Source organism: Oncorhynchus nerka, linkage group LG15, assembly GCF_034236695.1.
Source record: "Oncorhynchus nerka isolate Pitt River linkage group LG15, Oner_Uvic_2.0, whole genome shotgun sequence".
Taxonomy (NCBI): Eukaryota; Metazoa; Chordata; class Actinopteri; order Salmoniformes; family Salmonidae; genus Oncorhynchus; species Oncorhynchus nerka.
The window spans coordinates 24,050,082-24,072,530 of NC_088410.1; the positions used below are offsets into that span (position 1 = coordinate 24,050,082).

Below are 22,449 nucleotides of genomic sequence, written 5' to 3' on the forward strand. Positions count from 1 at the left end.
TCTCTCATACACTTTCTGTCTGTCTCTCAACCAACATGATTCTCTCATACACTTTCTGTCTCTCTCTCTCAACCAACATGATTCTCTCATACACTTTCTGTCTGTCTCTCAACCAACATGACTCTCTCATACACTTTCTGTCTCTCTCTCAACCAACATGATTCTCTCATACACTTTCTGTCTCTCTCTCAACCAACATGATTCTCTCATACACTTTCTGTCTCTCTCTCAACCAACATGACTCTCTCATACACTTTCTGTCTCTCTCTCAACCAACATGATTCTCTCATACACTTTCTGTCTCTCTCTCAACCAACATGATTCTCTCATACACTTTCTGTCTCTCTCTCAACCATCATGATTCTCTCATACACTTTCTGTCTTTGACTCATTTCTCTCTTCTCTTTCCCCCCACTCTTCCCCCCACCCCCCACTCTGACTGAAGTAGACTGAAGTACTTTACCGGTAAAAATGGTACCATCCTCATTCAGAAGTACCTCCTCTGTAGAAACACAATAACACATGGTCAACAACAACACATCATGTCAGTTGTCAGTTTGTAAAGAGTTAAAGAGCAATAGCTTTAAGAACAGAGTTACAGTTTGTGCTTGTGTAAAGGAAGTGAGTGTGTGTGTGTGTGTTTTTACTTACCTGCTTTACAGATCCATTCTAGATATCCGTTTAGCTCTCTCTCTATTTGCTGCTGGCGTCTCAATTTGAGGAACTCTGCACGGTTCTCTACTCGCTCTCTCTCTTTGGCAAACTCTCTGTAGGGGTTGTGCACACACTCACAATCACTTACTGGTAACACACTATATCTAGTACACACACTAGGGTCACACACTCACACATATCCATGTGCGTGCGCACGCACGCACGCACGCACGCACGCACACACACACACACACACACACACACACACACACACACACACACACACACACACACACACACACAGCAGGCAAAATACTCTGTCTAAATCTCTAGTCACATGCGCTCCCCTTTTCTGAAGAGTTCGATAAATTGGCATCCATGGATTACCACACTCTCCCCAGACTCTCTGGCGCACGGGCGCAATAAAAGCATGTGTGTGTGTCTCTACTGTGTGTGTGTGTCTCTACTGTGTGTGTGTGTGTCTCTACTGTGTGTGTGTGTCTCTACTGTGTGTATGTGTGTGTCTCTACTGTGTGTATGTGTGTGTCTCTACTGTGTGTGTGTGTGTCTCTACTGTGTGTGTGTGTGTATCTCTACTGTGTGTGCGTGTCTCTACTGTGTGTGCGTGTCTCTACTGTGTGTGTGTGTCTCTACTGTGTGTGTGTGTCTCTACTGTGTGTGTGTGTCTCTACTGTGTGTGTGTGTGTGTCTCTACTGTGTGTGTGTGTCTCTACAGTGTGTGTGTATCTCTACTGTGTGTGTCTGTCTCTACTGTGTGTGTGTCTCTCTACTGTGTGTGTGTGTGTGTGTCTCTACTGTGTGTGTGTGTCTCTACTGTGTGTGTGTGTGTCTCTACAGTGTGTGTGTCTCTACAGTGTGTGTGTGTCTCTACTGTGTGTGTGTGTCTCTACTGTGTGTGTGTGTCTCTACTGTGTGTGTGTGTGTGTATCTACTGTGTGTGTCTGTACTGTGTGTGTCTGTACTGTGTGTGTGTGTCTCTACTGTGTGTGCGTGTCTCTACTGTGTGTGTGTGTCTCTACTGTGTGTGTGTGTGTCTCTACTGTGTGTGTGTGTCTCTACTGTTTGTGTGTGTGTCTCTACTGTGTGTGTGTGTCTCTACTGTGTGTGTGTGTGTCTACAGTGTGTGTGTGTCTCTACTGTGTGTGTGTGTCTCTACTGTGTGTGTGTGTCTCTACTGTGTGTGTGTGTGTCTCTACTGTGTGTGTGTGTCTCTACTGTGTGTGTGTCTCTACAGTGTGTGTGTCTCTACAGTGTGTGTGTGTGTGTCTCTACAGTGTGTGTGTCTCTACTGTGTGTGTGTGTGTCTCTACTGTGTGTGTGTGTCTCTACTGTGTGTGTGTGTGTGTCTCTACTGTGTGTGTGTGTCTCTACTGTGTGTGTGTCTCTCTACTGTGTGTGTGTGTCTGTACTGTGTGTGTGTGTCTCTACTCTGTGTGTGTGTCTCTACTGTGTGTGTGTGTCTCTACTGTGTGTGCGTGTCTCTACTGTGTGTGTGTGTCTCTACTGTGTGTGTGTGTCTCTACTGTGTGTGTGTGTGTCTCTACTGTGTGTGTGTGTCTCTACTGTGTGTGTGTCTTCCCGTCCGCTGTGCGTCAGTGGATTTGGGGCGAACCCAGATTAGCAGAGTTCAGTCAGTGTGAGGGGATTGAGGGGTGAGCTCCGTTGAAAATGCCTGTCAGATGAGCAGGTTAACCAACACACAGACTCCTCTCGAAGAAACGCCTGATAATCACGTCATCATAATGGAATAATTGAATAACATCGCCCTGAGCTCAGCTGAATAGGGTTGATGTTACAGATTTAGGATTAGTGTTAAAATACTCTTAGGATCACTCTTTGAAAAACGTCAATCTAGGAGTTGTGAAGTCGTGTTTATATGTGTTAAAGACCATTCTATACACTTAGGATATCTGTCAGGATAAGTGTTTCACACTGTTATAGATGTAGTATAACGGTTTAATACTTCTCTGTTACAGAGTTAGGACATTTCTTAAAGACTCTCAGGATAACTCTTAAAGAATCTCAGGATCATTTTTAAAGACTATTGGGACATTTCTTAAAGACTCTCAGGATAACTCTTAAAGACTTTCAGGATAACTCTTAAAGACTATTGGGACATTTCTTAAAGAATCTCAGGATAATTCTTAAAGAATCTCAGGATAATTCTTAAAGAATCTCAGGATAACTCTTAAAGAATCTCAGGATAACTCTTAAAGACTATTGGGACATTTCTTAAAGAATCTCTGGATAATTCTTAAAGACTATTGGGATATTTCTTAAAGAATCTCAGGATAACTCTTAAAGACTATTGGGATAACTCTTAAAGACTCTCATGATAACTCTTAAAGACTATTGGGACAACTCTTAAAGACTATTGGGATAATTCTTAAAGACTCTCTGGATAATTCTTAAAGAATCTCAGAATAACTCTTAAAGACTCTCAGGATAATTCTTAAAGACTATTGGGATAACTCTTAAAGACTTCTTAAATATATTCTAAGCCCTGTCTAAGCCGTGTAGTGGGTTCTACTAAGCTATATGGAATTGTTTTAAGAAGGTCATACCAAGGATCATTTAGCTATTTGATTTTCAATTGTAAGACCCCTTGAAATATCAACAAAATACACAATTATTTTTGGCCTTACAGCTTAAACTGGCGGACTCTTAGGATAACTCTTAAAGACTCTTAGGATAACTCTTAAAGACTCTTAGGATAACTCTTAAAGACTCTTAGGATAACTCTTAAAGACTATTGGGATAACTCTTAAAGACTCTTAGGATAACTCTTAAAGACTCTTAGGATAACTTTTAAAGACTCTCAGGATAACTCTTAAAGTCTATTGGGATAACTCTTAAAGACTCTTAGGATAACTCTTAAATACTCTTAGGATAACTCTTAAAGACTCCTAGGATAACTCTTAAAGACTCCTAGGATAACTCTTAAAAGACTCTCAGGATAACTCTTAAAGACTATTGGGATAACTCTTAAAGACTATTGGGATAACTCTTAAAGACTCTTAGGATAACTCTTAAAAGACTCTTAGGATAACTCTTAAAGACTCATAGGATAACTCTTAAAAGACTCTTGGGATAACTCTTAAAGACTCTTAAGATAACTCTTAAAGACTCATAGGATAACTCTTAAAAGACTCATAGGATAACTCTTAAAGACTATTGGGATAACTCTTAAAGACTCTTAGGATAACTCTTAAAAGACTCTTAGGATAACTCTTAAAAGACTCGTAGGATAACTCTTAAAGACTATTGGGATAACTCTTAAAGACTCTTAGGATAACTCTTAAAAGACTCATAGGATAACTCTTAAAATACTCTTAGGATAACTCTTAAAAGACTCTTAGGATAACTCTTAAAGACTATTGGGATAACTCTTAAAGACTCTTAGGATAACTCTTAAAGACTCTTAGGATAACTCTTAAAGACTCTTAAAGACTATTGGGATAACTCTTAAAGACTCATAGGATAACTAGAAAACCGTCAATCTAGGACCTGAGAGACTGTGTTTAGAGAGGGGTGGAGGAGGGAGTATTGAGGAAGGAAAGTTGTGAATGGATTAGTTAAACATGCACACACACACACACACACACACACACACACACACACACACACACACACACACACACACACACACACACAGGTGTGCGTATGTACGTACCCTGAGAGGACGCCCAGCACCAGATTTAACATGAAGAAGGACCCGATGATGATGAGGGGGATGTAGTACATCCAGTTCCAGGCACTTCCCTCTACATTATTACTCTGGTGAGACAGACAGACATCATTACTCTGGTGAGACAGACAGACATCATTACTCTGGAGAGACAGACAGACATCATTACTCTGGTGAGACAGACAGACATCATTACTCTGGAGAGACAGACAGACATCATTACTCTGGTGAGACAGACAGACATCATTACTCTGGAGAGACAGACAGACATCATTACTCTGGAGAGACAGACAGACATCATTACTCTGGTGAGACAGACAGACATTATTACTCTGGTGAGACAGACAGACATCATTACTCTGGTGAGACAGACAGACACCATTACTCTGGAGAGACAGACAGGCATTATTACTCTGGTGAGACAGACAGACATCATTACTCTGGTGAGACAGACAGACATCATTACTCTGGTGAGACAGACAGAGATCATTACTCTGGTGAGACAGACAGCATTACTCTGGAGAGACAGACAGACATCATTACTCTGGAGAGACAGACAGACATCATTACTCTGGTGAGACAGACAGACATTATTACTCTGGAGAGACAGACAGACATCATTACTCTGGTGAGACAGACAGACATTATTACTCTGGTGAGACAGACAGACATCATTACTCTGGTGAGACAGACAGACATCATTACTCTGGTGAGACAGACAGACATCATTACTCTGGTGAGACAGACAGATAGACAGACAGGAAGTTAGTCAGACAGACAGACATACAGACAGGAGCTTAGTCAGATAGACAGACAGGTTAATCAGACAGACAGACAGACAAACAGACAGACAGGACGTTAGTCAGACAGACAGACAGACAGTCAGACAGACAGACAGGACGTTAGTCAGACAGACAGACAGACAGACAGTCAGACAGACAGACAGGACGTTAGTCAGACAGACAGACAGACAGTCAGACAGACAGACAGGACGTTAGTCAGACAGACAGACAGACAGACATCATTACTCTGGTGAGACAGACAGACATTATTACTCTGGTGAGACAGACAGACATCATTACTCTGGTGAGACAGACAGACATTATTACTCTGGTGAGACAGACAGACATCATTACTCTGGTGAGACAGACATACATCATTACTCTGGTGAGACAGACAGACATCATTACTCTGGTGAGACAGACAGATAGACAGACAGGAAGTTAGTCAGACAGACAGACATACAGACAGGAGCTTAGTCAGATAGACAGACAGGTTAATCAGACAGACAGACAGACAAACAGACAGACAGACAGACAGACAGACAGACAGGACGTTAGTCAGACAGACAGACAGACAGACAGTCAGACAGACAGACAGGACGTTAGTCAGACAGACAGACAGACAGTCAGACAGACAGACAGGACGTTAGTCAGACAGACAGACAGACAGACAGTCAGACAGACAGACAGGACGTTAGTCAGACAGACAGACAGACAGACAGACAGAGCTGAAGACAGACAGAACTTGATCTAGACATCATTACTCTGGTTCAGACACAGACAGACAGTCACAGACAGACAGGACGTTAGTCAGACAGACAGACAGACATCACAGACAGACAGGAGTTAGTCAGACAGACATTTGGTCAGACAGACAGACAGGATTAGTCAGAATAGACATATGACAGACAGACAGACATTGTCTAGACAGACAGACAGACAGACAGTCAGACAGACAGATACAGACAGACAGACAGTCAGTGTGAAGACAGACAGACAGACAGACAGACAGACAGTTCCCAGACAGACAGACAGACAGACAGTCAGACAGACAGACAGGACGTTAGTAGACAGACAGACAGACAGACAGGACGTTAGTCAGACAGACAGACAGACAGTCAGGACACAGGGCGTTAGTCAGACAGACAGACAGACAGAGACAGACAGACAGGACGTTAGTCAGACAGACAGACAGGACGTTAGTCAGACAGACAGACAGACAGACAGACAGGACGTTAGTCAGACAGACAGGACGTCAGACAGACAGACAGGACGTTAGTCAGACAGACAGACAGACAGACAGACAGGACGTTAGTCAGACAGACAGTCAGACAGACAGACAGGACGTTAGTCAGACAGACAGACAGACAGACAGACAGTCAGACAGACAGACAGGACGTTAGTCAGACAGACAGACAGACAGACAGTCAGACAGACAGACAGGACGTTAGTCAGACAGACAGACAGACAGACAGTCCGACAGACAGACAGGACGTTAGTCAGACAGACATGCACAGACAGACAGTCATCAGACAGACAGACAGACAGACAGACAGACAGACAGACAGTCATACTCACAGACAGACAGACAGACAGACAGACAGACAGACGTTAGTCAGACAGACAGACAGACAGACAGACAGTGAGACAGACAGACAGACAGACAGACAGACAGACAGACAGACGTTAGTCGAACAGACAGACAGACAGACAGACAGACAGACAGTCAGACAGCCAACAGACAGACAGACAGACAGACAGACAGACAGACAGACAGACAGACAGACAGACAGACAGACAGACAGACAGACAGACAGACAGACAGACAGACAGACAGACAGACAGACAGACAGACAGACAGACAGACAGTCAGACAGACAGACAGACAGACAGACAGAGCTGAAAAATGTATTAAACTTGCATCTAAAAATGGTTCCATTCCACAAATACCAGTCCTGCCCATTTCCATACTTCTTACATCACACTAGCGTGTGTTTTCCCAAACATTTGGAAGGAATGGAATAGAATATGATGTGGACTGTAAATTATACATTGTCTAGATGTGTTGCCAATGAATAATACATTGTGTGGAAATCGGTATTACATTAGCAGACCATAGTGTTCCCTGTGCTGTACATTTATACAAGGATTAGTATTTACAATGAATTCCCTTACAGCACATAGCATAACATGTCCTCCATGGTGATATACTGGAAGGACAGTGAACACACACACACTTCAACCCCCCCCCCCCCACACACACAATTCAACCCCCCCAAACACGCACACACACACAGTCCATCTCCCCACACACACACACACTTCAACCCCACAAACACAGTCCATCTCCCCACACATACACACACACTTCAACCCCCCCAAACACACACACACACAGTCCATCTCCCCACACACACACTTCAACCGCCCAAACATGCACACACACACAGTCCATCTCCCCACACACACACTTCCACCCCACACACAGCCCTGTATACTCACATAGTATAACATATCGGTCCAACCCTCCATGGTGATACATTGGAATACAGTGAGGACAGCAAAGAGAATGTTGTCGAATTGGGTGATCCCATAGTTGGGCCCCAGCCAATAGCCTTTACACGTGGTCCCATTAGGACACAATCTGGACGGTAACTCTGTACCGCATGGCAACTCATCATAAATCTCATCTATAGAGGAGAGGGAAAGAGAGGGGAGGGGGAGAGAGAAGAAGGGGAGCGAGAGAGTAGGGGAAAAAGTGAGGGAGAGAGAGATGAGATTGATTAGAGTTGAAATCAGCATAAGAAAACAGTGAAGTGGTGGTCCAGTAAAATAATTTAAGGGATACGAGATGGGCTGTGTCTCAATGTCTTCCTTCTACTGTCTGGGGCTAGGGGTTGAGTTGGGACTGGGCCCTTTGGGTCTAGGGGTTGAGTTGGGTCTGGACCCTTTGGGTCTAGGGGTTGAGTTGGGTCTGGACCCTTTGGGTCTAGGGGTTGAGTTGGGTCTGGACCCTTTGGGTCTAGGGGTTGAGTTGGGACTGGGCCCTTTGGGTCTAGGGGTTGAGTTGGGACTGGGCCCTTTGGGTCTAGGGGTTGAGTTGGGTCTGGACCCTTTGGGTCTAGGGGTTGAGTTGGGACTGGGCCCTTTGGGTCTAGGGGTTGAGTTGGGTCTGGACCCTTTGGGTCTAGGGGTTGAGTTGGGTCTGGACCCTTTGGGTCTAGGTGTTGAGTTGGGTCTGGACCCTTTGGGTCTAGGTGTTGAGTTGGGTCTGGACCCTTTGGGTCTAGGGGTTGAGTTGGGACTGGGCCCTTTGGGTCTAGGTGTTGAGTTGGGTCTGGACCCTTTGGGTCTAGGGGTTGAGTTGGAACTGGGCCCTTTGGGTCTAGGTGTTGAGTTGGGTCTGGACCCTTTGGGTCTAGGGGTTGAGTTGGGACTGGGCCCTTTGGGTCTAGGTGTTGAGTTGGGACTGGGCCCTTTGGGTCTAGGGGTTGAGTTGGGACTGGGCCCTTTGGGTCTAGGTGTTGAGTTGGGTCTGGACCCTTTGGGTCTAGGGGTTGAGTTGGGAATGGGCCCTTTGGGTCTAGGGGTTGAGTTGGGACTGGGCCCTTTGGGTCTAGGTGTTGAGTTGGGTCTGGACCCTTTGGGTCTAGGGGTTGAGTTGGGACTGGGCCCTTTGGGTCTAGGTCTAGGGGATGAGTTGGGACTGGGCCCTTTGGGTCTAGGGGTTGAGTTGGGACTGGGCCCTTTGGGTCTAGGGGTTGAGTTGGGACTGGGCCCTTTGGGTCTAGGGGTTGAGTTGGGACTGGGCCCTTTGGGTCTAGGGGTTGAGTTGGGACTGGGCCCTTTGGGTCTAGGTGTTGAGTTGGGTCTGGACCCTTTGGGTCTAGGGGTTGAGTTGGGACTGGGCCCTTTGGGTCTAGGTCTAGGGGTTGAGATGGGACTGGGCCCTTTGGGTCTAGGGGTTGAGTTGGGACTGGGCCCTTTGGGTCTAGGTCTAGGGGTTGAGTTGGGACGGGGCCCTTTGGGTCTAGGTGTTGAGTTGGGTCTGGACCCTTTGGGTCTAGGGGTTGAGTTGGGACTGGGCCCTTTGGGTCTAGGTGTTGAGTTGGGTCTGGACCCTTTGGGTCTAGGGGTTGAGTTGGGACTGGGCCCTTTGGGTCTAGGTGTTGAGTTGGGACTGGGCCCTTTGGGTCTAGGGGTTGAGTTGGGACTGGGCCCTTTGGGTCTAGGGTTGAGTTGGGTCTGGACCCTTTGGGTCTAGGGGTTGAGTTGGGACTGGGCCCTTTGGGTCTAGGTGTTGAGTTGGGACTGGGCCCTTTGGGTCTAGGGGTTGAGTTGGGACTGGGCCCTTTGGGTCTAGGTGTTGAGTTGGGTCTGGACCCTTTGGGTCTAGGGGTTGAGTTGGGAATGGGCCCTTTGGGTCTAGGGGTTGAGTTGGGACTGGGCCCTTTGGGTCTAGGTGTTGAGTTGGGTCTGGACCCTTTGGGTCTAGGGGTTGAGTTGGGACTGGGCCCTTTGGGTCTAGGTCTAGGGGTTGAGTTGGGACTGGGCCCTTTGGGTCTAGGGGTTGAGTTGGGACTGGGCCCTTTGGGTCTAGGGGTTGAGTTGGGACTGGGCCCTTTGGGTCTAGGTCTAGGGGTTGAGTTGGGACTGGGCCCTTTGGGTCTAGGGGTTGAGTTGGGACTGAGCCCTTTGGGTCTAGGGGTTGAGTTGGGACTGGGCCCTTTGGGTCTAGGGGTTGAGTTGGGACTGGGCCCTTTGGGTCTAGGTGTTGAGTTGGGACTGGGCCCTTTGGGTCTAGGTGTTGAGTTGGGACTGGGCCCTTTGGGTCTAGGGGTTGAGTTGGGACTGGGCCCTTTGGGTCTAGGTCTAGGGGTTGAGTTGGGACTGGGCCCTTTGGGTCTAGGGGTTGAGTTGGGACTGGGCCCTTTGGGCCTAGGGAAGTGTCTGGGGCTAGGGGTTGAGTTGGGACTGGGCCCTTTGGGTCTAGGTCTAGGGGTTGAGTTGGGACTGGGCCTGTGGGTCTAGGGGTTGAGTTGGGACTGGGCCTTTGGGTCTAGGGGTTGAGTTGGGACTGGGCCCTTTGGGTCTAGGGAAGTGTCTGGGGGTAGGGGTTGAGTTGGGACTGGGCCCTTTGGGTCTAGGGGTTGAGTTGGGACTGGGCCCTTTGGGTCTAGGGGATGAGTTGGGACTGGGCCCTTTGGGTCTAGGGGTTGAGTTGGGACTGGGCCTGTGGGTCTAGGGGTTGAGTTACGACTGTGCCTGTGGGCCTAGGGAAGTGTCTAGGGGTAGGGGTTGAGTTGGGACTGGGCCTGTGGGTCTAGGAAAGTGTCTAGGGGTAGGGGATGAGTTGGGACTGGGCCCTTTGGGTCTAGGGGTTGAGTTGGGACTGGGCCCTTTGGGTCTAGGGGATGAGTTGGGGCTGGACCCTTTGGGTCTAGGGGTTGAGTTGGGACTGGGCCTTTTGGGTCTAGGGGTTGAGTTGGGACTGGGCCTGTGGGTCTAGGGGTTGAGTTGGGACTGGGCCTGTGGGTCTAGTGGTTGAGTTGGGACTGGGCCCTTTGGGTCTAGGTCTAGGGGTTGAGTTGGGACTGGGCCTGTTGGTCCAGGGAAGTGTCTAGGGGTTGAGTTGGGACTGGGCCTGTTGGTCCAGGGAAGTGTCTAGGGGTTGAGTTGGCACTGGGCCTGTGGGTCTAGGGGTTGAGTTGGGACTGGGCCTGTGGGTCTAGGGGATGAGTTGGGACTTGGCCTGTGGGTCTAGGGAAGTGTCTAGGGGTTGAGTTGGGACTGGGCCTGTTGGTCTAGGAGTCAGTGCAATGACTTTATTTGGATCTAAGGGTAGGTGTTAGGTCATTATAAGTTTATTTAAGACAGGACATGAGGGTCTAGGAGTAGGTGCTCGGTCACTAGGAGTTAATTTAATACATGACTTGGGGGTCTAGGGTAGGTGCTACAGTAGGTAGGTCGCTAGTAGTTGATTAAAGACAAGTCTTGGGGGTCTAGGGGTAGGTGCATGGTCGCTAGTAGTTGATTAAAGACCAGTCTTCGGGGTCTAGGAGTAGGTGCATGGTCACTAGTAGTTGATTAAAGACCAGTCTTCGGGGTCTAGGAGTAGGTGCATGGTCACTAGTAGTTGATTAAAGACCAGTCTTCGGGGTCTAGGAGTAGGTGCATGGTCACTAGTAGTTGATTAAAGACCAGTCTTCGGGGTCTAGGAGTAGGTGCATGGTCACTAGTAGTTGATTAAAGACCAGTCTTCGGGGTCTAGGAGTAGGTGCTTGGTCGCTAGTAGTTGATTAAAGACCAGTCTTCGGGGTCTAGGAGTAGGTGCTTGGTCGCTAGTAGTTGATTAAAGACCAGTCTTCGGGGTCTAGGAGTAGGTGCTTGGTCACTAGTAGTTGATTAAAGACAAGGCCTATGGACATTACCAGTGGCGATGTCGAAACAGGTGGTGTGGAACTTTCCCATATAGAACTCAAGGCCGATGATGGCGAACATCAGAATGGCCACAAAGAGAAGCAGTCCGATCTGCAGCAGGGGGATCATAGCCTTCATGATGGACTTGAGTACCACCTGCAGGCCTGGAGGACACAGTGCAGATGGTCAGAGATGAATATAGAAAGAGAGAGGGGGGAGAGGGGGAGGAAGAGAGAGAGAGAGAGGAGAGGATTGAGAGAGAGTGGGAGGGGATGGACAGAGAGAAAGCAAGAGAGAGCAGAGAAAAGAGAGGAGACAGAGTGAGTGATGTCCATAGGGGTCCCCATACTTACTGGGAATCCCTGACACCAACTTAAGTGGTCGCAGAACCCTGACTGCTCTCAGTGTCCGCAGGTCAAATTCGGAGCCAACCGCCGACAAGATACTAAGGAGAGAGGGAAGAGGAAAAGAAAGAGAAAGAGAGAGAATTAGAAAAGGAGAAGAAACAGTGGACACAGTAGAAACAGTAGAAACAGTAGAAACAGTGGACACAGTAGAAACAATAGAAACAGTAGAAACAGTGGAAACAGTAGAAACAGTGGAAACAGTAGCAACAGTGGAAACAGTGGAGACAGTAGAAACAGTGGAAACAGTAGAAACAGTGGAAACAGTAGCAACAGTGGAAACAGTGAGACAGTAGAAACAGTAGAAACGGTGGAAACAGTAGAAACAGTAAAAACAGTGGAGACAGTAGAAACAGTGGAAAACAATATAAATAGTGGAGACAGTGGAAACAGTAGAGACAGTAGAAACAGTAGGAACAGTAGAGACAGTAGAAACAGTAGAAACCGTGGAGACAGTAGAAACAGTAGAAACAGTGGAAAACAGTAGAAACTGTGGAGACAGTAGAAACAGTGGAAAACAGTAGAAACAGTAGAAACAGTAGAAAACAGTAGAAACCGTGGAGACAGTAGAAACAATGGAAAACAGTAGAAACAGTGGAGACAGTGTAAAAACAGTAGAAACCGTGGAGACAGTTGAAACAATGGAAAACAGTAGAAACAGTAGAAACAATGGAAAACAGTAGAAACAGTGGAGACAGTAGAAACAGTAGAAACAGTGGAAACCGTGGGGACAGTAGAAACAGAAGAAACAGAAGAAACAGTAGAAAACAGTAGAAACAGTGAAGACAGTAGAAACAGTGGAAAACAGTAGAAACAGTAGAAACAGTGGAAAACAGTAGAAACCGTGGAGACAGTAGAAACAGTAGGAACAGTGGAGACAGTAGAAACAGTAGAAACCGTGGAGACAGTAGAAACCGTGGAGACAGTAGAAACAGTGAGTGTAATTAACAAGCGTTCCATTTCAGCAGAAAACAAACAGTATTTGCGGTATAAAAAGTCATAAAAAGTACAGGAACACACGCATGACATGATTGGTCAGTGCTGTCTGGGATCCTTGGGATGTCCCTACCCTAAACCCTGACCTTAAACCTTACCCTAACCATATCCACAACCCTTACCTAACCCCAACCGTACCCTTTACCAAATGGGGTAGGGACATCCCAAGGATTCCGGATAGTACGGACCTGACATGATCTCACACACATCTCCATAGTAACGTGATCCACATGAGTCATGTGTGTAGTGTCACACCACCATGGTCACTGTGACTGGTCTATACGACCTCTCTTTTAGAGGCTGCCTGGGTCGGTGTGAAGTGATCAACTAGTCATCTCATTTATCACTATTTCATTCATTCCCTCCCCCCCTCTCCCTCTCCCTCTCTCCCTCTCCCTCTTCCTCTCCCTCTCTCCCTCGGTTCCATCTCTCTGACAGTCAGCCTCTCTGTACATCAGACCAGGAGGACTTGATGCTGGTTAGTGCAGGTTCTCCATCACACACAAGACATGGGTAACCCTCTCTCCCTGGAGGGTAATCTCTCTGATGGAGTCAACGTGTGTGATGGATCAGACCAGGAGGACTTGATGCTGGTTAGTGCAGGTTCTCCATCACACACAAGACATGGGTAACGTGTGTGATGGAGGGTAACGTGTGTGATGGAGGGTAACGTGTGTGATGGAGGGTAACGTGTGTGATGGAGGGTAACGTGTGTGATGGAGGGTAACGTGTGTGATGGAGGGTAATGTGTGTGATGGAGGGTAATGTGTGTGATGGAGGGTAACGTGTGTGATGGAGGGTAACGTGTGTGATGGAGGGTAACGTGTGTGATGGAGGGTAATGTGTGTGATGGAGGGTAACGTGTGTGATGGAGGGTAACGTGTGTGATGGGGAATCACAGAGAGAGAGAGGAAGAAAACAGAGAAGGAGAGAGGTGGGGTTTGGGATATGCAGCTTCTATAATTCACTCAGCGTAAGAGAGTTATATTATAACAACTGACGCAACAGACAGACAGAAAGTGGTCGGTCTGAGACAGTTCCTCCCAAACGCTCTTTAAAAAACACGAGGTCAGGTTTTGGCCCCTCTCCTCTTCCTCTTCCTCCCTTTCTGCTCCAGACTCATTTCACTAAGAGCCCCATTCATTAACAGGTATAATATATCTGGCCAGAACAGTCATTCTCTCTGTGTGTGTGTGTGTGTGTGTGTGTGTGTGTGTGTGTGTGTGTGTGTGTGTGTGTGTGTACGTGTCCGTCCGTGTGCGTGCCAGACCAGTCATTCACTCAATAGGGTTTTAACAGGCCTGCTGAAGAGAGGCGGAAACTAAACTAAACTAAACTATTCCCCCCAAGGAGAGGACCAATCATGGGATTGAGAGATGGATGAATGGATAGAGGGATATATATAGGGTTGAAGGGAGGGACGGATGGAGTTGGCTGGTGTTGAATGACTCATTCTCCACTTATTTACCTCATTCGCTCTCTCTCTCTCTCTCTCTCTCTCCCTCTCTCTCCTTCCTTCCTTCCTTCCTTCCTTCCTTCCTTCCTTCCTTCCTTCCTTCCTTCCTTCCTTCCTTCCTTCCTTCCTTCCTTCCTTCCTTCCTTCCTTCCTTCCTTCCACACACGTCTCTCCAAAATGTCTCAATAGTCTCAAACATTGTATATTTACACAACTGTTCTATATTCTGTAAAGACAGACACTAAGGGCAAAAACTAAAACGGACTTGGTAAACCCTGTCCTGTGGCAACTGCAGTACCTGACTGCATATACACGCATCCACCACTAGAGGGGGCAACCACTGTGTCCAGTAGGGACCACACTGAATGAAACCAGGGCAGCAATGGAGGGGTGAGAGAGATGGAAGAGGAGAATGGAGGGATGGGTGAGTGAGAGTGAAAGTGAAGAATAGAGAAAATAGGAAGCTACAGAAAGGATGACATGTGGAAGGGGGAGGAGCCACTTTGGGGAAGGAGAGGAATAGAAAGAGGAGGAAGAGAAAAGGAAAGGAGGGAAAGGAAAGGAGTGAGGTAGGAGGGAGGTAAAATAGGGACGATGCCCATCAGAAAGGAAAGGAGCTCTGAGGTGCTAGAGGAGGAGAGAGACAGAATCTAAAGGAGAGATGGAAGAGGAGGAAGATGGAGGTAAAATAGGGACGATGCCCATCAGAGATAGAGATTGAAAAGCAGTGTTACTGCTCTGTGTGACCAGAGAGAGACAAGCTGCTATATAATCCTACAGAGATACCCTAGAGAGAGAGAGAGACAGAGAAAGAGGTCTAGAGAAAGGAGAGAGATGGAGGGAAAGAGAGAGAGAGGGACGGTGTGTGTGAGGAAGAGAGAGAATGTGAGAGAGGCGATGGTGTCTGTGTGACTGGGTGAGATGGAGGGAGGGAGAACAGGGAGGTATGGTGGAGTGGCGAGGGATTCACACGGAGGAGAGGTGTGTGGAGAGTGCTGACAGGGCCACTCTACTGGGGAACACCTGTCTATCAACCTGCAGACACACACACACACACACACACACACACACACACACACACACACACACACACACACACACACACACACAACCACACAGACATAGCCATTATTATGAGCCGTCCTCCCCTCAGCAGCCTCCACTGTGTTGGAACGGTATGTCTTCAGTAAAACAGAGAAGGAGAGGGAGGCCAGAAAAGAAGAGACTGTCAACTGCCTGCTAGATTTTGCAGTGTGTCAGCGTGAATGTACTGAAACCAATGTGGTTGCACACTGAGTATACTAAACATGCTCATTACATGACAGACTGACCAGGTGAATCCAGGTGAAAGCTATGATCCCTTATTGATGTCACTTGTTAAATACACTTCAATCAGTGTAGATGAAGGGGAGGAGACAGGTTATAGAAGGACTTTTAAGCCTTCAGACAATTGAGACATGGATTGTGTATGTGAGCCATTCAGAGGGTGAATGGGCAAGACAAAATATTGAAGTGCCTTTGAACGGGGTATGGTAGTAGGTGTCAGGCACACTAATTTGTGTCAAGGACTGCAAAACTGCTGGGTTTTCCGTGTGTATCAAGAATGTTCCACCACCCAGAGAACATCCAGTCAACTTGACACAACTGTGGGAAGCATTGGAGTCAAGATGGGCCAGCATCCCTGTGGAACACTTTCAACACCTTGTAGAGTCCATGCCCCGACGAATTGAGGCTGTTCTGAGGGTGCAACTCAATGTTAGGAAGGTGTTCTTAATGTTTGGTAAAGTCAGTGTACATACACAGTCCTGTGTATGAAAGGTATGTCTATATATTACAGTAAGAGACAGAGAGAGAGAGAAAGGGCCAGAAAAGAAGAGAAAATCAACTCCCTGCTCGAAGCTTGTCAGCGTGAACGTTCTCCAACCAATGTGGTTGTAACAGTGTACATCACAGTGTGTACTCACACAGACAGATACAGACTACTGTATGTTCACAACCCAACGCCTCAACTAAGACAAACATCATGAAGAAGATGATGATGAGGAAGATGGTGGAGGTCTCTCCCCGTTCCCCGAATCGCCATGGCAACCGACGATTCCTCTTTTTTCGGGAAGTATCCCCGGTTACCGAACTGCTCTCATTCATAACCGTTGCCGTGGCAACGGAGCCCTCATTCATTGATGGAATCTCGGCATTGCCGTGGCAACAAGGCGGGTATAGGGTTTCCTAGCGATTGTTTGACTCTTTTTCAGGTGTGGGTTCTCTGCACTGCCACACACTGAGCAAATACACACACACACACACACACACACACACACACACACACACACACACACACACATACGCTACACACACCATAAACGTACATGCTTTCAAACACAGACACACAAACACACAGTCTTATCTAGTATGTGATGTACAGTAGTGTGTGGGTATGTGTGGTGTATACATCATATTAACATACAGGAGCAAAGGAATATGGGTCAGATATACTCTGTGTCTTTCTTCTTATACATTCCTGTGTGTGTGTGTGTATGTGTGTGTGTGTGTGTGTGTGTGTGTGTGTGTGTGTGTGTGTGTGTGTGTGTGTGTGTGAAAGAATGTACGCATATGGTGTGTATAGCATGAGTGTGTCTGAATGTGTGTATCTGAAAACCATGTGGGAGTGCCATGTGTTAGCTCAGTGTGAGCTCCTGTCCACTCAATGTTTCCAACTGAGCCCTATAGCCCCTCACACACACACACACACACACACACACACACACACACACACACACACACACCAACAAAATCTGAAAATCTGAAATTAAGTCAAATAGTGAACAGTTAAAACCATCTAAAAATATACTGTTCAAATCCACATTGCTATTTTTCTTACAACCTGCAACAATAAGCCACCCTCTATGTGGCTATGGCACATCAACCTTCCCTTTATGACACCGGTCAACCCCGCTTTTCACAGTGGACATGGTACGCCCCAATCACTTTCCATTATTGGAAGAGTCTACTTGCTCAGCTGAAGGGGGAGAGGGATGATAATGGCTACATCACCTTCCCACCTAGTTTATCACAAACACTCTATTGCTATACTCTCAACATCTCTCTCCCTCTCTATTCCCTTTCCACTGTCTCTGTCCTCTCCTCTCTCCTTCTCTGAACATCTCGTCCTACATTGTTCTTCTCTCTCTCTCTCTCTGTCTCTCTGTCTCTCTCTCTCTCTCCAGTCACCCCCACCTCCTCCCCTATAGCCATCCAGTCCAGTCACCTCCTCTCTCCTCCCCTATAGCCATCCAGTCCAGTCACCTCCTCTCTCCTCCCCTATAGACATCCAGTCCAGTCACCTCCTCCCCTCTAGCCATCCAGTCCAGTCACCCCCTCTAACCATCCAGTCCAGTCACGCTCTCCCTACCTTCCTCTCTCCCTCCTCCCATCCTTCCTTCCCTTGTCCATCCCCCGCTCACCACAGTATCTCTACATCCTTCCTCCACCTGCCCACTCACTCACTCACTCACTCATTCTCTCTTCCTCTCTCCTTTCCCTCTTTTTATCTCTCCCTTGCTTCCTTGCCTCCTCCAGTGTGCCAATCCTCCTGACCAGTCAGGCGAAGGGAGGATGAAGGAGAGAGCAGTAAAAGGAGGGATGAATGCTTCCTCCTGGTTATGTCCAACTCATTCATCTCTCTCTCTCTCTCTCTCTCTCTCTCTCTCTCTCTCATCTGTGACCAGCTGTCCCTCTCTCCTTTCTTGTCACCTTGTCCCCACTCCATCCTTTGGCCTTTTCTCTCTCCTGCCCTCACATTCCCTCTCTCTCCTCTACACTCCATCCTTCTTTCCATCCCTCCCTCATGCCTCTCTCCCCCTCTCCCTGGCTAGCTGATCCTCCACCTGTTTCTCTGTGGGGACCAGCGTGTGATCTGGCATTCGCAAGGACATTAGCTACTCAATGAGTGTGTTTGTGTGTGTGTGTGTAGGTGTGCATGCTCTATCCTGTGTGTGTGTGCGCACACACTTCATCCTGTATGTGAATGTGTGTGTGTGTGTTTGGTGTTTGTGTGTATGTGTGGTGTGTGTGTCTACGTGTGTTGTGTGTGTGTGTGTGTGTGTGTCTACATGCGTTGTGTGTGTGTGTGTGTGTGTGTGGTGTGTGTGTGTTTGGTGTTTGTGTGTATGTGTGGTGTGTGTGTCTACGTGTGTTGTGTGTGTGTGTGTGTGTCTACATGCGTTGTGTGTGTGTGTGTGTGTGTGTTTGGTGTTTGTGTGTATGTGTGGTGTGTGTGTCTACGTGTGTTGTGTGTGTGTGTGTGTTTGTCCTATAGGGTAGGTACAGTGTCCTAGTGTTTAGCAGAGAGTCAGGCCTCTAAATGACTGCAGGCTTATAATGATAATGGAAGTGATGGCAGCGGGACAATATTCACACGGGTACCACTTCTCTCTCTCCTCCCTCTCTCTCTGTCTCTCTCTCTTCCTTCCAGCCTCTCTCTGCCAGCTTTCTCCTTCTCTCTCTCCTCCCTCGCGCTCTGTCGCTCTCCCTCCCTACCTCTCTCTCTCTGCCAGCTCTCTCTTCTCTGCCTCTCTTCCTATCTATCTCTCTATCCTTCCGTCTTCCTCTCTCTCTTTTTCTCCTCTCCTTCTCCTCCTTTCGCTATCCCCCTCTCTCCTTCACATATCCTTTCTCAAATACTGTACATGCAGACTTTGTTTATCTCTCTCTCTCCCATACAGTACATTTCAGCTTTCCAGACGACCTCCATTCCTTCCTGTTGGTATCTCTGAAGTCCAACTGTGTTATCAGTTGAAATGTTGCTGCTGCTAAGCATCATTAAAATCACATTGGGGATGTTTTAAATGGAGAGGGGACAAACATACACTTTCTTTTCTTAGCTCTGACCCAGTTGCAGCAGAGGACAGGACACTGGCTACTGTAAATAGGTTATAAATGTGTTATGAATGTGCTATGTATGTGTTATGAATGTGCTATGTATGTGTTATGAATGTGCTATGTATGGGTTATGAATGTGCAATGTATGGGTTATGAATGTGTTATGTATGGGTTATGAATGTGCAATGTATGGGTTATGAATGTGTTATGATGGGTTATGAATGTGCAATGTATGGGTTATGAATGTGCTATGTATGGGTTATGAATGTGTTATGATGGGTTATGAATGTGTTATGTATGGGTTATGAATGTGCTATGTATGGGTTATGAATGTGTTATGTATGGGTTATGAATGTGTTATGATGGGTTATAAATGTGTTATGTATGGGTTATGTATGGGTTATGAATGTGCTATGTATGGGTTATGAATGTGTTATGTATGGGTTATGAATGTGTTATGTATGGGTTATGAATGTGCTATGTATGGGTTATAAATGTGCTATGTATGTGCCATGAATGTGTTATGTATGGGTTATACATTTTCCATTAACATGTTATGTATGGGTTATGAATGTGCTATGTATGGGCCATGAATGTGTTATGTATGGGTTATACATTTTCCATTAACATGTTATGTATGGGTTATGAATGTGCTATGTATGGGCCATGAATGTGCTATGTATGGGTTATGAATGGGAAGGCCCTTCACTGTTTCAGCCTGACAATGCCCCTGTGCACAAAGCGAGGTCCATACAGAAATTGTTTGTCGAGATTAGTGTGGAAGAACTTGATTGGCCTGGACAGAGCCCTGACCTCAACCACATCGAACACCTTTGGGATGAATTGTAACACCGACTGCGAGCCAGGCCTAATCGCCCAACATCAGTACCTGACCTCACTAATGCTCTTGTGGCTGAATGGAAGCAAGTTCCTGCAGCAATGTTCCAACATCTAGTGGAAAGCCTTCCCAAAAGAGTGGAGGCTGTTATAGCGGCAAAGGAGGCACCAACTCCATACTAATGCCCATGATTTTGGAATGAGATGTTCGATGGTGGTGTCCACATACCGTTGGTCATGTAGTGTAGGTACAGTTCAAATGAAATGTTACCATCTGACCTAGTTGCAGAAGAGGACAGAGCACTAGCTAAATGCATACGCACTGCTTACCAATGTGTTATGTGTTGGTTATGAATATGTTATGAAGTCCTTATATAGCCTTTAGGTGTTACCATCTGACCACGTTGCAGCAGTAGAGGACACTAGCTACTGTAAACGACTACATTAGACAGCTCCATGACTTACATACTGCCTATGTACACTACCATTCAAAGGCTTGGGGCCACTTAGAAATGTCTTTGTTTTTGAAAGAAAATCACATTTTTTGTCTATTAAAATAACATCAAATTGATCAGAAATACAGTGTAGACATTGTTAATGTTGTAAATGACTATTGTAGCTGGAAACGGCAGATTTTTTAAATGGAATATCTTCATAGTTGTACAGAGACCCATTATCAGCAACCATCACTCCTGTTTTCCAATGGCACGTTGTGTTAGCTAATCCAAGTTTATCATTTTAAAAGGCTAATTGATCATTAGAAAACCATTTTGCAATTATGTTAGCACAGCTGAAAACTGTTGTTCTGATTATAGTTTTAACTGTCCTTCTTTAGACTAGTTGAGTATCTGGAGCATCAGCATTCGTGGGTTCAATGGCCAGAAACAAAGACCTTTCTTCTGAAACTCGTCAGTCTATTATTTTTCTGAGAAAGGAAGGCTATTCCATGCGATAAATTGCCAAGAAACTGAAGATCTCGTACAACGCTGTGTACTACTCCCTTCACAGAACAGAGCAAACTGGCCCTAACCACAATAGAAAGAGGTGTGGGAAGCCCCGGTGCACAACTGAGCAAGAGGACAAGTACATTAGAGACATTAGTACAAGTACATTAGAGTGTCTAGTTTGAGAAACAGAAGCCTCACAAGTCCTCAACAGGCAGCTTCATTAAATAGCACCCGCAAAACACCAGTCTCAACGTCAACAGTGAGGAGGCGACTCCGGGATGCTGGCCTTCTACGCAGTCCAGTGTCTGTGTTAATTTGCCCATCTTAATCTTTTCTTTTTATTGGCCAGTCTGAGATATGGCTTTTTCTTTGCAACTCTGCCTAGAAGGCCAGCATCTCAGAGTCACCTCTTCACTGTTGACGTTGAGATGGGTGTTTTGCGCGTATTATTTAATCAGCCATTTACAGCTACAATAGTCATTTACAACATTAACAATGTCTACACTGTATTTCTGATCAATTTGATGTTATTTTGAATGGACAAAAAATGTGCTTTTCTTTCAAAAACAAGGACATTTGTAAGTGACCCCAAACTTTTGAACGGTAGTGTGTGTGTTATGTAAGAGTTATGGAGTCCTTCTGTTACTGTAACTTTCATTTAGTCTTTCCTCATTCCGACTTCATTGCAGTAAAGGTCAAGACACTAGCTGAATGAATACATACTGCTTATGAATGTGTTATGCATGAGTTATGAATGTGTCATGAAGCCCTTAGGTAGTCATTTAGGTTCAGCCAACTACAGCGGAGGACAGGACACTTAGCTGCATTACATTGTGACATCACAATGGCAGTTACGTTCTAAACCAATGCAATGTTGACTGACATGAATAGTAAACAGGCAGGAGACTACACTTCCTCCTTCTCGCTATCTCTCCCTCCCTTTCTCTCTCTTTCTCTCTCACAATTGCTTTATTGGCAAAACATGTGTTAACAAAAGCAAGTCTGTCTTTCTCTCTCTTTCTCTCTACCTCTCTCTTTCTCTCTCACTCTGTATCTACCTCTCTCTTTCTCTCTCACTCTGTCTTTCTCTCTCTTTCTCTCTCACTCTGTCTCTCTCTCTACTTCTCCATGTCTCTCTTTCCCATGTGTGTGCCAAGAATGAAGTCACCACACACTTTCTCTCACCTGTCTTTCACACACACACACTCACACACACACTCACACTCTCACACACACACGTCTCACATCTTTCCTCAGTGGCTTTCTCAGTCACTCTTGTCTCGCAGTGCAGACACACACAAAGTCTTTCTCTCTCTTTCTCTCTCACTCTGATCTCTCTCTACTTCTCCATGTCCTTCAGTATATC

The 22,449-nt window shown here is 46.4% G+C and overlaps 1 protein-coding gene across 1 annotated transcript in view; it reads right to left on the reverse strand.

Moving 5' to 3' along the window:
- The window catches only part of LOC115127811 (voltage-dependent P/Q-type calcium channel subunit alpha-1A-like), a 116,296-nt gene extending 99,697 nt beyond the window's left edge, over positions 1-16,599 (reverse strand). The window contains exons 1-7 of the mRNA XM_065000685.1: positions 16,442-16,599; positions 11,919-12,010; positions 11,577-11,729; positions 7,696-7,835; positions 4,349-4,452; positions 652-767; positions 464-502 (exon numbers count right to left, since the gene is read on the reverse strand). Of these exons, the coding sequence (XP_064856757.1) occupies positions 464-502; positions 652-767; positions 4,349-4,452; positions 7,696-7,835; positions 11,577-11,729; positions 11,919-12,010; positions 16,442-16,599 (802 nt within the window). The remainder of the gene's footprint in view (positions 1-463; positions 503-651; positions 768-4,348; positions 4,453-7,695; positions 7,836-11,576; positions 11,730-11,918; positions 12,011-16,441) is intronic.
- Between the last annotated feature and the right edge of the window lie 5,850 nt (positions 16,600-22,449).